General features: G+C 37.5%; 1 protein-coding gene across 2 annotated transcripts in view; it reads left to right on the top strand.

Moving 5' to 3' along the window:
- CYTIP (cytohesin 1 interacting protein) overlaps positions 1–9,260 on the top strand; it is an 83,225-nt gene extending 73,965 nt beyond the window's left edge. For both annotated transcript variants that reach the window (XM_019972498.2, XM_019972490.2), the window contains 2 exons: positions 2,281–2,347; positions 4,994–9,260. In XM_019972498.2, the coding sequence (XP_019828057.1) occupies positions 2,281–2,347; positions 4,994–5,454 (528 nt within the window). In that variant the 3' untranslated portion in view covers positions 5,455–9,260. The remainder of the gene's footprint in view (positions 1–2,280; positions 2,348–4,993) is intronic.
- Positions 9,261–18,390: the final 9,130 nt, after the last annotated feature.

Consider the following 18,390-nt stretch of genomic DNA (forward strand, 5'->3'; position numbering starts at 1 on the left):
AGCTGCTCTTTACACTGGTATTTTCTTGGTTTAAGTGACGACATACTGAGATGACTGGGACAAATCAACAGATTTGATACTTAAAAACCTTTATTTTCACAGAAACTATTTGGCAAGTCCTGACTTTGTATTTATAGGTAGTAAGTACAGAAATACAACTTCCTCTTCTGCCTATAATTAGTTTTGAGTATTGGTCTATCCTTATGCTCCCCAATTGGACTCTATTCTCTTGTAAGAGATAAACCTCTTTAAGAAAGAAAAAAGGGCTTATATGCCAGATCCCTGCTGGTTCTGTACTTCCTGGTTTCCTGACTCTGACCTTCACATGACCTCAGGTTTATAAGAGCTATAATTCATGTAGCCCAGCAGTCTTAGAGCCAGGTAGACTATGTTATAGTATAGAAAGGACAAGGAATTAACTGAGCGAGGTATTTTATGTCTTTGATTTATTGATTACATATTATACTGACAGGCATAAGGAATGCTGCTATGTGTTACTGTTATCAAGGCTGAGAAAGTCCTGCCCAGTGATTGTTCATTCCCTGAACAGCCAGAGTCCCCCTTAAACATTTAATGGCATTCTTGTAATATTTTCTTTTCCTTTAGTCTTCCTCTTCCAAATGTACTTTTCCCCCACTCTCCCATTTTAGCCTTCGTCTACCCCTTCCAGACTGATCTGTACAAAGGACCACTTGTTTCTTCTTAGGCTGCCTTTCCTTCCTGATAAATGTCCACAGGCAAATCTGAGTGGTGGGATACCTAAATCTGGGGGCTTGCTGTGGACCTGAAGTGGCAAAGAAGGGGTGGAGTGAAAAGCAGAGAGAAGGGAGAAGGAGGCTTTTGCCTCGTCAGGTGCCTTCTCCTTTGTTGACGTTCGACTCCCATCCGCAGCCTGGCTGCGGGCTAGGCCAGGCCTCATGTGCAGTCATGACCATTACAGCAGCCCCTTCATCCCTCCCTGGGCCACTGTTCTCATGCACGGAGCAGCCAAGGAAGGAAGCAGTTAAGAAGTCAAGAACTGTTAAGAAATGTTCTAAGTTTAGCCCTCCAAGGATATCTTTTAGAGCTGGTCAGCTTCCCTTGGCGAGGGAGGGAGGACAGAGGAGGGTTCAGGATGGGGAACACATGTATACCTGTGGCGGATTCATTTTGATGTATGGCAAAACCAATACAATATTGTAAAGTTAAAAAATAAAATAAAATTAAATTAAATTAAAAAAAAAAAAGAAAAGAAATAGATATCCAGCAGAAAAGATAGTGTTAGTGACCCAGGCTTATAGAATGATGGTGGTATTTTTTTTTAATCGAAATATAGTTGATTTAAAATATTGTGTTAGTTTTGGATGTACAGCAAAGTGATCCAGTTATACATATATATATTTTTGAGATTTCTTTCTATTACATGTTACTATAAGCTACTGAATGTAGTTCTCTGTGGTGTACGATAAATTCTTGTTGTTCATCTATTTTATGTATAATAGTGTGTATGTCTTAATCCTATACTCCTAATTTATCCTTCCCCTGCCCCATTTCCCCTTTGATAAGCATGTTTGTTTTCTGTCTGTGAATCTGTTTCTGTTTTATAAATAAGCTTATTGGTATCATTTTTTTTAGGTTCCACATATAAGTGATATCATATAATATTTGTCTTTCTCTTTCTGACTTGCTTTTTGCTTAGTGTGAAAATCTCTAGGCCCATCCATGTTGCTGCAAATGCCATTATTTCATTCTTTTTCATAGCTGAGTAATATTTCATTGTATATATGTACCACATCTGTGTCCATTCAAAATGATCATGGCATTTTTGAACATTTACTAAGCTGTATCCACCATTCCACCCATTTTCATCTACTAATGCTTATAATCCTCATGAAAATCCAAGGGTTTAGGTTCTGTTGTCCTCATGTTATAAATGAGAGAAGCCTAGAGTTTAAAGTCTTGCTGAATCAGCTAGTAAATGGACACAAACCCAAGCAATCTGCTTTTCCAATAATTTAAAATAAAAAAACGTAAATGTCATTGTTTCTATTTTCTGTCATCTCTATTGAAACAGTGTTATTGTTTCAATTCGTTGGTGCTACTAGACTATTTCTTGAGAAATTGGTGTTCCCTATATTCCCCTATTATACAGAAAAAAAAAATCTTTCAAATGAATGAGAGGGATTGTTGGTGCTAGAAAGAAATGAAAAAAAATGAATTGACAAATCTGAGCCCCTGAAAGTACATTGCTGTCTTCTCTGGGGTTTCCTAATAATTAGCACTTTTTTTCTTCTTTCTCAGCAAACCTTAAAGAAGAAATGGGTGGAGTTCAGATCTCTGCAGTTACAGGAACAGCGCCTGCTTCATGGTAAATGTGATTTCCGGTTCAGAAACCACACTTACATTTCATTCTTTCAGTACTTCTGTGTCTAAATTGTTTTAAGATTGTCATCATTACAAGGAAAAAATTGTCTAGCATGGGTCAAAAATAGTCTGTATTCCTTTGGCTTGGCTTTTGGAGTGACCAGTGTATTTGGAGGAGGGGTAAGTCAGATGACGCCCCCTCTTCCACACACATAACACATGCACACGAAAACATGGACACACATGCATGCACACACTCGCAAGAAGCACCTGGGGATTTTAGAAGAGCAATATGAATGGTGGCCTCATTTTCTTATTACTTTGGCAGATGAATTAAATTCCTGAGAATACCTTTGGCTCAGGGGCTGCATAGTTCTGAGAAACTCTTGTAACTGGAAAGGTAGCATGCTTCTTGGGTGGAGCTTGTATTATTTGCTCAAATTGTGTAAGTTAGAATAATGCAGAGGTATTCTCCTTCATGGCCCTCAAACCCAGGAAATGTGAAGGATCTTTAAAACAGTAAATGCATGCTTCTTGCCATTGTATGCATTCTGAGAAGAAGGGTTGAGTTTAAAATTCGTTGACTTGGCACTTGCTGTGTGACTGGTATAACCTGAGGAATGAACTTACGTGTGCAAATAATGCACTGAAACTACTAGCTATGTGGGTGTGAAATACAGCTTATATCTTTGTTAGATAAGTCTGACCTAAAGTCTCTATTTATAACCTTACACTATCTGTTTGTTTTAGTGATCATCTGTTTATAGAAAAAAGATATATTTAATTCTTAGTTCGGCACTAATTTATGACAGAAGTTGGTGTTCAAGTTCTTTCTTTTCAGAAAATGAAACATATATGAGTTACTTCTCTATTTGTGTTTACAAAGTAATATTCTTAAAAATGTATAACAGGGTTTTTTTGAGGGATCTAAAATTTGCTAACAAGTCAGAGGCACAAATATATGGCTACTTCCTGGATTTCTGTAGACTTCATGGTGTTTGGGATATCTTTGCCTCTACTTGCAGAGGAGCATCCTAAAGGGGAGATGGGGTTTGATCTGATAAGTGTAGGCAGTTTTGTGGTTCTGTGGGCATGGCCTTGTATAGACAAGGTCCTTTGTTCAGGATCAAGGAGATTGGCTCCTCATAAGGCCATTGTCTATATTTTTTGAGAGATTAAAAGAGTTCTTTAGTTTACTTTTTATAGACCTGGAATAAATATCCAGGGCATGAGATTCTACATGCCAAATGCTCTCCAATCAAAAGACATTCATCAACTTGTTGTCAAATGAAATAAAGTAGGTTTTGTTAACAAAAAAGAACGCATTATAACTGGTCACCATAGGGCTGACCCTACTCAACCTTGCAGATCAAATGGAAAAATAAACAAACAGTCTCTTTTAATATTGTCAACCAAGGGCAAAGGAGAGCAGCAGTAGAGACAATCAGCATGAGGTTAAAAAAACACATTTCTGAGTGTGTAATGTCCTATTACTTTTCCTGAAGCAAAGTCACCTTCAAATGATTTTTTTTTCTGGCTAGCATTACAAATAATCTCCTTTCTTTTAGCAGCATACCAAACAACTCAGATAGTACAGAAGCAAGTGGGATATGAACAGGCTGTTGGTGTGAGATTAAAATTTGAGTTTGGAGAGCCCAGATGTAGGTTATAAAAGGTTGATGAAGAAATTCAGCTAAGCAGATAACATTCAATTTTTTCAAATGATTATTTATTTTAGGACAGGGATGTTTTCTGGTACGCTACCATTTCAAAGAATATAAGTATTAAAGTATTCTAAGAATAAACTGGGAATATCGAGGCGCTAAGATATCCTTTCTGTTCTAAGCATCTTTGAATTCTCTAATAATCAGTCCGTAAGGTGCAGGTTTTATAACTGTGATTTCCATACACTTCAAGTGATGTTATAATAATTTTACAATTATTAAAAAATGCAGTAACTAAAAACTGGAGGAACTAAAATAGAGAAAATCCATAAGAGGGCATTTCTCCAAGTATATTCTTTGGAACCCATTTCTATGATGATTTTAATAAAAAGTGGCAGGGCCACTTTAATGTGAGAAATGATTCTTTTGGAAATTCAAAAGTTGCACTGGAATACTGTTAGATGAGTTGAACTATTCTAATGTGAAGGTTTTGTTTCAATTTATTTAATCTAGACCATTTTTTGTGACCATGGAATCCTTTACATGAAACTAATCCATAAACAAGGTTTTCCCAGGTGGCAGAGTGCTAAAGAATCTGCTCACCAGTGCAGGAGATGCAAGAGATGGAGGTTTGGTCCCTGGGTCAGGAAGATTCCTGGAGTAGAAATGGCAACCCAGTCTAGTATTCTTGTCTGGAAAACTCCATAGACAGAAGAGCCTGGCAGCCTAGAGTCACAGGGTCACAAAGAGTCAAACACAACCAAGTAACTGAGCACCCACAGTCTATGGACAAATAGCTTGAAAAATCATACTCTTAAGCTTATCAAATGATCTCATAGACAGTCACTTATTTGTGCAAGCTTGGTGAAAAGAACTATTTACACTTACTCTTTCTTGTGCCTTTCAAAGAGAAATTTTGATGTATTTACTTGTAAGGAGTGATGCTTAGATCTATTTCACAGGAGGCTTTCTTTTCTGCACTGTAGGTGATGCGACTAACTGCCCAAGCTTGGAAAATATGGACATAGATGAATTCACACTGCTTGGACCCCTGCCTGGCGCGGCCCTCCGGGACCGGAATCGATTATCCAGTGCCAGCAGCTGTAAGAGCTGGCTGAGCTCCATGACGATAGACAGTGAGGATGGGTACCAGACCGGTGTGTCTGAAGACTCCGGTCGGGACGCCTTCAGCCGCCAGACAAGCACAGATGACGAGTGCTTTGTCCTGAAGGAAGGAGACGATTTTCTGAAGAGGTCTTCTTCGAGGAGGAATCGGAGCATTAGTTCTGCCAGCAGTGGGTCCATGTCTCCCTTGTGTGAGGGTAACTTCTCAGGCATGTATGGGACCCTGCCCAGGAAAAGCAGAAGGGGAAGCGTCCGGAAACAGCTCTTGAAATTCATCCCAGGCCTTCACCACGCTGTGGAAGAGGAAGAGAGTCGCTTTTAATGGGTTGCCCTGCCCTTTCCTATTAGCTTATTTTGTAAATATCTTCAGATTCCTTTAGATCAGCTCCACCCAGTTTAGTGGGAAAGTGCAGATGGATTGCAAAACTGACATCTCATTTCATGGCTGTAGTGAACTTTATTTAAACTTTTGTACTACTATGTATCTTTTGCAATCTTTTTTTAACCAGAACGGTTCAAGTTCTAAGCAGGCAGTAGGAAAATTAAATAATAGTAAATTACAAAATATAACAAATTAACTCAAGTGCCTGCTCATTTTAATGCTGCCTGTGAAAGCAAGGGTAATATTTATTTTCTAGATTAGTCATGTGAAAAGTTGAGAACTTTTTAGAATCAAGTATAAATAAGAATGTGACAGAATGTAATTATTTGGAATACCTTCTGTAGATTAACTGGTGGGTTACAAAACTTATATTTGCTTGAGCTCAGTAGACTATGGGGAGGCTTATTAATAGGCGTTTTGAATGTTTCTGTTCAAATTTATGAAAGATTAGAAGCGAAGATGATCATCAGCCCTTTTTTTAATATCCACAGTGATAATAAAGCAGGAAGTAGATTTAATAAGAGGATTTAAGCTTTATAAAATCCATTGAAAGATGTTTTCTAAGATGGGTACTAAAGAAGACTATAATAAGGTCTTATTTACTGGTGGCCTAAACAAAATGGATGAGGATGTCTTTCTTACCTGATTCAACTTTTGCTCTTCCTAAACATTGATGACAAGTCTGTAACTCTCAAGATCCTACAGCCTTGTGATGTTTTTTGAACAAATATCTAAAGTTTGAAAAATTAGAGTTAGGAAAAAGATTTTCCTCCTGTGGAATTTTTTCACATTACTCCTCACTTTATATTATATATTCTTAGTAGTTATTGCTGCAGCACTCTCTTGTCTATTAGTTATGTTGGTATCACTTTTACTCCTCATCTTTCAATCACATTTTTATTCAATGCCAATTAAAGTTCATGATTTCTCTGTTCTGGCGATACAGCTGCTCATTACCTGTATTCTAGGGTAGATAATCTGGACAATGTAATATACAGTCCCTACTGATTGTGAACGCTGTATGTGCATGTGTGTGTGTGTATGTGTGAGAGATAGATGACTTTGAGTGTAACTGATACACTTAAATAAACTGAATAAAGAGTGACTCATTTTGAGGAAAAAAGAGATGAGGGCAAGGAAGCTTGTAGGGTAAGAAATAAGTGATAAAATAAAATAGGAAAATATTTCTAATGGGACATACTTTCTATTAATTCTTTGAATTCAGGAGTATCCAGTGGGCTCTGCATAAGAATCATTCATGTGAAGAGTAGAGCTTTCACAGGAACAACGGCAATCTTGTCTGTCATTTACTGAATGCATAATAGGTGAAAGATGTTGTCCATGTGATCCCAGAAATAAACCTGTAGAGAGACATTAGGCATATAGATAAGGAAGCAGGTATTCAGAGAAGCCCCCATGGTCACTGGGAGGGCTAATATTGGAAGCCAGTTTTTCCCAGCTCTAGCTTACCTGCTTAGTCTCTCTGGATGTTGTTCACCTCTTTGCTGGTTCTGTGTGGTTACCACCACAGGACTACCATTTGCCCCAACCCCAATATTTAAAATGTACAATTGTAGATATTGCATGAATAAGGATATTGTAAATAGGAGAAAAGACCCTATTTGGTAAATAGAAAGGCAAACATATAAGGTGACTCTTCTCAGGTCTACAAGCAAGTTTTCAGATATAAGCACATAACTTATAATAACTACATGGTTAGCAATACATTTATTTTCAACAGGGGCTTGCAAATCAATTGTGATTTGACAGATATTGCTTATTTCTCACCACAGACTAGAATTGTCATGTTAAAGATCTGCTTACATGTGTGTAGCATTATCTGTTTGTCCTCTTTCACCAAGTCCAGGGGCAAAAATACTATATTTATTTTAGGAAAGATGATTTTAAAGTATTCTATGTGAACAATGTTTTAAGAGCTACCGCAGTTCATCTGGAAAAGCAGACAACATGTCATTTGCCTTTCTGTGGTTTTAAGTGTTAAATATAGTATGATACCATCTTACAGTAAACATCAAACCCAAAATGGTAGAGGGAAGAAGCACAGCATGCTGCACTGTCGCCTGCGATAAGAAGCATGAGAGCCGAGTTAGACATGTTCTGGAAAAAAAGTTAAGCATTTTTTAACCAAAGTACAGGAAGGAAGGGTATCGCATGTTTTGTGTGTTCACAAGTTGTAAGAAACCTGTTGTTGAGTGGAAATGTGGGTAAATTTCTCATAGCATAGTTTTTCAACCTGAATCTGACCTCAATGAGACTTTAGAAGATGTCATTTCTCTAATTTTCTGGTGTGCAATGACCACAGTGACTTACTTTGATATAATTTACTGGGAAAAGAAAAGTGAAGAGTTTTTTTTTAACCCCAAAGTTGTCAAATATGTAATATTGGTGAATTTACTAATTGAAAATTTGTTATGAAAATGCATTTTTCTAATATGGCTTTGATTGATAAATCAAATTTGAATCAAACCTATTAGGAGTCACTCTTGTCATGTGACTATAGGAACACCACCATGTCAAACAGGTTGGAACTATATTTTTTGAAATGACTTTTATTTACCATTTCTACTTTTTAATGCTTTTCCATCTAGTGCATGATACAAACAATACTAAAAATCCTAGTCTGAACTGAAGATCAAACTTGGAAACAGCTTGTGTATACTAATCATAAAGTATAAGTATTGGTGGATGTATACAGTCTAAGCATAGTATATAACACATAACAACTATACTATACTTTGGATCACAAAATTATTGGTGCTTTATATCCAATTCCTTACACAACTATGGGCAATAAAATTTTGACACCTTTCTGAAATAAAGAATGCTACTCTTCAATGACAGAACTTTCTGCTATCTCTCTCTGTCTTTACTTACTTTAAATGAAATGGAATTTAAAAAATCTAGAGTGACCTATTAACACCTATCTCTTTGAGGTTCTTAAAATATATTACCTATTTAATTGAGGCTTTGCACTTGTATTAGCTTTCTGTTGTTGTTTGACAAACTGCTGCAAACATAGAGGTTTAAAACATAATATCTCAAAAGTTTGTGGTCAGGAGTACGGGTAATGTTTAGCTGGGTCTCCTTGAAACGAAGCAGGACCCTGTGGTCCTTGACCCCAAACCCTGCAACATCCTCTGCCTGCTTTTGTCTGTGGAAAACTTCAGTCAAAGAATAAGTTTAATCAGAGAAATGAAAATGTAGAAACAAAGGAAAACAGTCAAAGAAGATCAAATAATAATAACGTAGTCATTAAACAGAGTTAAGGACCTTTGTTTCCTTCTCAAGGACTACAGATAATATTCTGAACCATATCCCAGGTGCTGTCTTATAAAAAAATAAACTACATGATGACCAGGCTATACCCATGACATAAGCTGCCACAATTATAAGAATTGGCCTCAAAAAATGGGAGGAAACACACCCTGGAACTGAAAATTAACTGTACCTACAACAACCAACTGTACCTAAAACAATCAATGTCAACAACCAAGTTGACATTGATTAGACCACTGATGACCAATTTGAAGATGACTGTCAAAGATGACTGTGCTGTTTCTGTATATAACCTCATTTCTGTCTCTAAAAGCTCTTGCCCCTCTGGTTGTGTGTGGGGGGGGGGGCATCTGCCAGTTGTCGGGGGGTACAGCCTTTGGACAGATGTCTGCCCACCACCCCCCTAGTTGCTGAAATCTGAAATAAAGCAAGCTTTCCTTTCTACCAAACTGGCCTGTTTATTGGCTTTTGAACTGTGGGCAGCCAGACCCCACAATCTTTTAACATCCTCAGAGTTTCACAGAGCAGCAATCATGATGTCACCCAGGACTGAGTTCTTATCTACAGGCTTGACTGGGGAAGGATTTCCTATCACAATTCCTCAGGGTTGTTGTCAGAAGCATTCCTTACAGCCATAGGTTTCATGGCAACTTGCTTATCAAAACCCAACAATAGAGAGAAAGAGATACTATAACCATTAGTTGCTCAATCATGTCCAACTCTTTGTGACCCCATGGACTGTAGCCTGCCAGGCTCTTCTGTCTGTCAAATTCTCCAGGCAAGATACTGGAGGGGGTAGCTATTTCCTTCTCCGGAAGATTTTCCCCAATTCAGGGATTGAACCTGAGTCTCCCACATTGCAGGCAGATTCTTTACCATCTGAACCACCAGGGAAATGAGACAGAGCCCTAAATAATGCAGTGTAACCAGAATGACATCCCAGTACCTTTGCCATAGAACAGAACATAATCACAAGAGTGATATCCCATCAATTGTGCCATCTATTTGTTAGATACAAGTCACAGGACCCACCCACACTCACAGAGCTGGGCTTACACAAAGGCATGAACAGGAGGAGGGGACTGGGAGCTACCTTAGAAGCTATTCACAACACTATTCAAGGAGTTCACAAATTGATAATTTAAGATACTAAGTCTTCTCTAAACTTCTTTGAGCAAAAAAAAGTGTGAATGTCACCGTTTTAAATTTTTACATAGAGCAATGTTAAGATTAACGACTTTTTAATTTAAAGAAATTGGCCAAGATTGTATAACCAGCCAAAAAGCTGAGGAGGAAACTATATCCAGCTCTGTTACAGACCTTCCAGCTTTGTCCCCCAGGTGCATGAAATGACAGAAGATTTTAAAAGAATGTTAAAGAGTGAACCAGTTACTTGCTTCTAAATTCTGCTCAGGGAATCTGAATGTATTTAAGTGAATTCACTGATTGATATACTGGACTTTATCAAGTCTATGTGGGTACATCTTAGTAAGCAGATGAAAGGAATTCCACAGAGAAATAAAACTTTCATGATCAAAACTATAAAACACAAAATGATATGATTAATTATGAGCAAATTGTCAGGTGATCTTGCAAATAGCACATTTATTAGAACTTGGGAAAATAAGACAGTTTGAAGAATAGAAAGCATGTATATCTTAGGAGTAGAGGATAAGCCCTACAACTTGATAAAGAACATCTATAAAAACCCTACAGCTAGCTAATATTATGACATGAGAAACTGGATGCTTTCCCCCTAAGATGAGGTACAAACAAAAGATATTCCCTCACCACTTCTATTTACCACTATACTGAAAATCCTAGTTAGTTCACTAAGACAAGGAAAGGAAATAAAAGATACAAATTGGGAAGGAAGACATGAAATTTCCTTTGTTTTCAGATAATATGATTGTCAATGTGAAAAATCCCCCCAGATCAACAACAAACATTCTGAAACTAGTAAGTGAGTATAGCACGGTTATCGGACACAAATCACTATACAAAAATATGGTAATTGGTTTCCTGTATACAAGAAATGGACAACTAAGATTTTAAACTCAACCATCAATACTGTTCACAATAGTACCAAAAAAATGAAACACTTAGGTATAAACTTGACAAAATATGTACAGATCTATACAGATCTATTTATATCTCAATGCTGATGAAATGAATCCAAGAAAATCTAAATAGATATTCTGTGTTCATGGGTTGAAAGACTCAATAGTGTTGGTATTAGTTCTTCCTAACTTAATCTATAGATTCACTGACATCCCAATCAACATTCCTGCAAGCTATTTTGTAATCATTGAGAAACAGATTCTAAAATTCCTACGAAAAAGCAAAAGATAGAATAGCCAATGTAACACCAAAGAAGTATAAGAATGAGGAGGAGGAAGAGAAGAAGATAAAAATTAGAGGAATCATAATGCACAATTTCTAGATGACCTATAAATCTATAATGATTGAGACAACATGGTTTTGGCAAAAGAATAGACTTGTAGATCAATGAAACAGATTAAAGTACCCAGATATAGACCTGCACAAATATAGTCACTGATCTTTGACAAAGAAGTAAATGTAGTTTCATGGAGAAAGGACAGTATTTTCAAAAATGGTTCTTGAACAATTGGACATCCATATGCAAGACTTTACACATTTCATGAAATTAACTTAAATGAATCATAGACCTAGATGCAGAACATAAAAGTGTAACATTTCTGGATGATGACATAGGAGAACATCTAGGTAACCTTGGATTTGATGATAACTTTTTACATACACCAAAAAGGTGATTTGTAAAAGCAAAAACAGATATATTGGATTTTATTAAAATTAAATACTTCCACTTTAGGAAAGATACTGTTAAAAGAATCAAAAGAAAAATCTTACACTGGGAGAAAATATTTGCAAAACACATATTTGAAAAAGAACTTGCATCCAAAATATAAAAAGAACTTTTAAAATTCAAAAATAAGAATGCAAACAACCCAATTAAAGCATGCTCCAAAGATGTGAGCAAGCACATCTCCAAAGATGGTATGTAGGTGGCAAATAAGTGCATTAAAAGAGCTCAATATCATTTGTCACTTGGGATTTATAAATTAAATTTAATTTACAAATTAAATCCCAAGTAGTAACAAGATACTACTCCATGGATGTTAGGATGACTAAAATCCAGATAAATGACAATACAAATTGCTGGCAAGGATGCGGACTAACAGGAATATTCCTTCGTTGCTGATGGGAATGCAAACTAGTATAGTGCTTTGGGAGACAGTTTGGCGGTATTTTTACAAAGCTAAACATAATTTTACCGTATGAGCTAGCATTTGCACTTTTAGGAACAGACATACCTTGCTTAATTGCACTATATTTTGTTATACTTCACCAATATTGTTTTTTTTTTTTTTTTTTACAAATTGAAGGTTTAAAAAAAAATTGAAGGCAACCCTACATTAAGCAAGTCTATCAGCAAACTGCATTTGCTCACTTCATGTCTCGGTGTCACATTTTGCAAATTCTTGCAATATTTATTTTTTTCATTACTATTGTATTTTATATTTGTTATGAGGATCTGTGATCAGTGATCTTTGATGTTATTACTGTAGTTGTTTTGAGTTGCCACAAACTGTGTTCATATAAGATGGCAAATTTAATTGATAAATGTTATGTGTATTCTGACTGTTCCACCAACCAACTGTTCCCGGTCTCTCCCCATTGCCTCAGGCCTCCCTGTTCTCTGAGATACACAATATTGAAATTAGGCCAGTGAATAACTCCGCAATGGGCCTCTAAATGTTCAAATGAAAGGAAGAGTCACACACCTTCTCCTTTAAATCAAAAGCTAGAAATGATAGAGCTTAGTGAGGAAGCCATACTGAAAGCTGAGATAGGTCAAAAGTTAGGACCTTTTCCTGAATAGTTAGCCAAGTTGTGAATGCAAAGGAAAAAAAATACTGAAGAAAATTAAAGGTTCAGCAAGAATGACACATGAATAACAGAGTGAAACAGTGTTATTGATGATGTGGGAAAAGTTTGAGTGGTCTGGATAGAAGTTCAAACTAGCTACAATATTTCATTAAGCCAAAGCATAATCCAGAGCATTCATTAATTCTGTGAAGGCCAAGAGATGTGAGGAAGCTACAGAAGAAACATTTGAAGGTAGTAGAAGTTGGTTTCTGACATTTTAGGAAAGAAGGCATCTCTGTAATATCAAAGTGCAAGGTGAAGAAGCAATGCCGATGCAGAAGCTGCAGCAAGTTATTCAGAAGATCTAACTAAGATCATTAATGAAGGTGATTACACTAACCAATAGATTTTCCATATAGATGATCAGCTTTATTGGAAGAAGATTCCATCTAGGACTTTCATAGCTAGAGAGGAGAAGTCAATGCCTGGATTCAAAGCTTCAAATGACAGACTGACTCTCTTATTAGAGGCTCATGTATCAACTGTCTTTAAGTTGAAACCATTCTGAAAATCCTAGAGCCCTTCATGTTAAACTACTTTGCCTGTGCTCTATTAATGGAAAAATACAGAGCTTACATGGCAGAACATCTGCTTACAACATGGTTTGCTAACTATTTTAAACTCACTGTTAAGACCTACCGTTCAGATAAAAAAAAGATTTCTTTCAGAACATTACTGCTCACTGACAATGTGTGTGATAACCCAAGAGCTCTGTTGGAGATATCCAATGAGATTCATGCTGTTTTCATGCCTGCTAACACAACCTTCATTGTTCAGCTCATGGATCAAGGAATAATTTTGAATTCTAAGTCTTATTACTTAAGAAATACATTTTGTAAGGTTGTAGCTGCCCTCGATAGTGATTCTTCTAATGCACCTAGGTAAAGAAACTTGAGGAAAACATTTGCCATTCTAAATGCCATTAAGAACAACTGTGATACATGGGAAGAGGCCAAAATATGAACATTAGCAAGAGTTTGGAAGAAGGTAATTCCACCCCCTGTATGTGATTTTGAGGGGCTCAAAACTTCAGTAGAGGAGATAGCTGCAGATTAGGTGGAAATAGCAGGAAAACCTGAAGTAGAAATGGAGCCTGACGATGTGTCTGTAATGCTGCAATCTCATGATAAAATTTTAATTGACGAGGAGTTACTTCTTAGAGATGAGCAAAGAAAGTGATTTATTGAGGTGGAATCTACTCCTGGTCATGATGCTGTGAAGATTGTTGAAATGATCACAAAGAATTTATTACATAAACTTATTTGATAAAGCAGCTGTAGGGTTTGAAAGGACTGACTCCAATTATGAGAGAAGTTCTACTATCGGTAGAATGCTATCAGATAGCATTGCATGTTATAGAGAAATCACTCCAAAAAGGAAGAGCCAATCGATGTGGTAAACTTTATTTTTGTCTTATTTTTAAAAATTCCACAGCTATCCTAACTTCTGACAGTCACCACCGTGATCAGTCAGCAGCCATCAACATCAAGGCAAGACACCCCATCTACAGAAGCATTACAACACACTGAAGGTACAGATGATGGTTAGCATTTTTTAGCAATAAAGTATTTTTAAATTAAGGTATATACATTGGTGGGTATTTTTAATCCTATTCTTTTTTTTTCTTTTTTAACTAATTAGCTTATTTATTTATTTTTGATTGCACTGGGTCTTTGTTGCTGAATGCCAGCTTTCTCTAGTTGAGGTGATCTGGGGCTAGCCTTCATTGCAGTGCATGGGCTTCTCATTATGGTGACTTCTCTTATTGCAGAGCATGGGCTCTAAGTGCGTGGGCTTTAGGGCTTACAGCATGTGGACTCAGTTCTGCTGCATGTAAAATCTTCCCTGACCAGGGAATCAAGCCTGTGTCCCCTGCATTGGCAGGCATATTCTTCTCCACTGTACCACCAGGGAAGTCCCATTGGCCATTGTTTTAAATAATGTTATTGCACAATTAATAGACAGCATATAGTTTAAATATAACTTTTTATTTGGACTGGGAAACCAAAAATTCATGTAACTCTATTTATTGCGCTGTTTACTTTATTAGGGCTTCCCAAATGGTGCTAGTGGTAAAGAACACGCCTATCAATGCTGGAGACTTAAGAGTCACAGGTTCAATCCCTGGGTTGGGAAGATCCCCTGGAGAAGGAAATGGCTACCCACTCCAGTATTCTTGCCAGACAATCCCATGGATGGAGAAGCCTGCCAGGCTTCAGTCCATAGGGTTGCAAAGAGTCGGACACAACTGAAGTGACTTAGCATGCACACATTTACTTTATTTCAGAGTCTGGAACTGAACCTGCAGTATCTCCTAAGTATGCCTATATTTGGGGCTTCTAGAGAAGGCAATGGCACCCCACTCCAATACTCTTGCCTGGAAAATCCCATGGATGGAGGAGCCTGGTAGGCTGCAGACCATGGGGTCGATAAGAGTTGGACACGACTGAGCGACTTCACTTTCACTTTTCACTTTCATGCATTGGAGAAGGAAATGGCAACCCACTCCAGTGTTCTTGCCTGGAGACTCCCAGGGACGGGGTAGCCTGGTGGGCCACCGTCTATGGGGTCGCACAGAGTCAGACACGACTGAAGCGACTTAGCAGCAGCAGCATGGTACTCAGACAGTAAGAATCTGCCTGCAGAGCAGCAGACCCAGGTTCAATCCCTGGGTCAGGAAGATCCCCTGGAGAAGGCAACCTGCCCCTGTTTTCTTGCCTGGTAGAGGAGCCTGGCAGGCTACAGTCCATGAAGTCGTAAACAGTTGGACACGACTGAGCGACTAACACTTTCACTTTTTTCATGCTTATATTTACCTGATTGACTTGAAAACATGTCCTCACAAAAAAACAAAAACAAAAACAAATATTTGTGGCTGTTTTATTCTCAATCACAGAAAAAAGTGGAATGATCTGAAATGCCCTTTAATAGGTTAATGGATAAACAAACAGAATATTATTCAACTATTGTAAAAATGACCTATCAAGCCAAGAAAAGTCTTGATGAACCTTAAACACATGTAGATTAGTGAAAGAAGCTAGTTTGAAAGGGTTACATAGTATAGTTCCACTTACATGACATTCTGGAAGAGACAATACTGTAGTGATTGTGAAAAGATCAGTGCTTTGCAGGGGTTTGGAGGGGTGGTGTGGGGTGTTTTGGGTATGTGGAGAAGGTTGAATAGATGGAGCACTCGTGAGTTTTATAGCATTCTCTTAGTCTACCTGGGCTATCAAAATAAAATACCACAGACTAGGTGGTAGAAACAACAGATATCTATTTTTTATCTATTATTTCCCAGATATCTATTTTTTTCTTATAGTTCTGGAGGCTGACTGCCTAGCAGAGCCTTGGGGTAGGGAAGCTGTCTGATGACAAAATCACTTGCAAGCCAAGAAAAGAGCTCTAACCAAAAACTGAACCCTCCCCAAATTGATCTTGGGCTAGATCTGGAACCAGCATTGAGAACAAAGAGAAAAATTTCTGTTGCATATGCTACCTAGTCTGTGGAATTTTGTTGTGGGAGCTGAGCAGACTAAGAACAGCAAACAACTCTGTATGACATTATAATTATGAATATATGACACTATGCATTTGTCAATACACATAGATTTTCAGCACAAAGAATGACTCAATGTATGCAAATTATTAAAACCCACTTAGAAGGTTGGGGGATCCCAGAATTTGCAGAATGTGACAAGTCAATATAACTGTGTTAATAATGTATGAAACAACTTAAGAAAGTGGAAGGAAAAGAAGCTGACCTAAGTAACTTTGGAAATGACTTGTCTATAATATTAAAGGCAAAAAAAGAATGACACATAAACATGTACTCTAACTGAAACACTTGTTTCCCATGGGAGTGATAGTTAAACATTCTGACACTGGTATACATGTATATTGTAATTAAACTATTAATAAATAAATGGCTGATTATGGGAACCAGGCTTTTCACTGTTAGAGTGAAAATTTACAGATAAGCAACAGAAGAGCGTAGAATGATTCATATGGAAAAGGTAACTAGAGTTGGAGGCATCAGAATTTACCTACTATAATATCAATATAGATAAAGATGATTATACAGAGAAATACTTATATATATATGTTATATACATGGGTTAATATACACACATATAGTAATTTGCTCTGTCAGCTGAGAGGGCCCAGAAACAAAGATATCTTAGTAGCAATGAGCACACCTAAGATCTTGGTTTCTAATACTATCCTCCAGTAAAAGAAAACAGCATTCCCTGGGAAAATAAGTGATTCTAGGATTGGCACAAGAAATGCACAAAAAGATCCTCAAGTGTTTTATGGTGCTAGAAAATAAGGAAGTATTAAAGAAAAAGAAAAAAACCTCACAGTGATGGAAATATATCGGAGACACAGAAACCAATTGAATAAGCTTCCAGTGGCCAAATATGGAACACTTTGAGCCACAAAATAAAAGAATAGTAGATTGTAGCCCCAAATACAAAATAAATATCCTTGCATGAGTCCATCCATACTGATATAAATAGATGACTGAATAAATAATAAATGGGGTAAAAGAGACAAACCTCCTGTGTGAAAGGATTCCCATGTAATTAATGCACTCAAAGCCTCTTGATGAAAGTGAAAGAGGAGAGTGAAAAAGTTGGCTTAAAGCTCAACATTCAGAAAACTGAGATCATGGCATCTGGTCCCATCACTTCATGGCAAGTAGATGGGGAAACCGTGGAAACAGTAACAGACTTTATTTTGGGGGGCTCAAAAATCACTGCAGATTATGACTGCAGCTACGAAATTAAAAGATGCTTACTCCTTGGAAGAAAAGCTATGACCAACCTAGACAGCATATTCAAAAGCAGAGACATTACTTTGCCAACAAAGGTCCATCTAGTCAAGGCTATGGTTTCCAGTGGTCATGTATGGATGTGAGAGTTGGACTGTGAAGAAGACTGAGCGCCGAAGAATTGATGCTTTTGAACTGTGGTGTTGGAGAAGACTCTTGAGAGTCCCTTGGACTGCAAGGAGGTCCAACAAGTCTCTCCTAAAGGAGATCAGCCCTGGGATTTCTTTGGAAGGACTGATGCTGAAGCTGAAACTCCAGTAGTTTGGCCACCTCATGCAAATAGTTGACTCATTGGAAAAGACTCTGATGCTGGGAGCGATTGGGGGCAGGAGGAGAAGGGGGCAACAGAGGATGAGATGGCTGGATGGCATCACTGACTCGATGGACGTGAGTCTGGGTGAACTCCAGGAATTGGTGATGGACAGGGAGGCCTGGCGTGCTGTGATTTATGGGGTCGCAAAGAGTCGGACACAACTGAGTAACTGAACTGAACTGAACTGAACTGATCTTTCAAGGAAATGGAGCAGAAGTCCTATTTCTTAAGCATGGTGACTTTCTTCCAAAGAGTAGAATGTAGAAAGGGGAGGATAAAAAGTAACTCTACAGTAGAGATACTCGATAAACACTATTTCAGTCAGATGCTCAAGATCAGCATCAGTAATGACAGGGCATTTTGATAATATGTATATTTGATATGACATAGTGCAAATGGCACTTTATCTCTGTGTTCTTCCTCCCCTAAATCTTTACCCTGAGTCTAACAACAACAAAAA

Source organism: Bos indicus, chromosome 2 (genome assembly GCF_029378745.1).
Source record: "Bos indicus isolate NIAB-ARS_2022 breed Sahiwal x Tharparkar chromosome 2, NIAB-ARS_B.indTharparkar_mat_pri_1.0, whole genome shotgun sequence".
NCBI classification, from domain to species: domain Eukaryota; kingdom Metazoa; phylum Chordata; class Mammalia; order Artiodactyla; family Bovidae; genus Bos; species Bos indicus.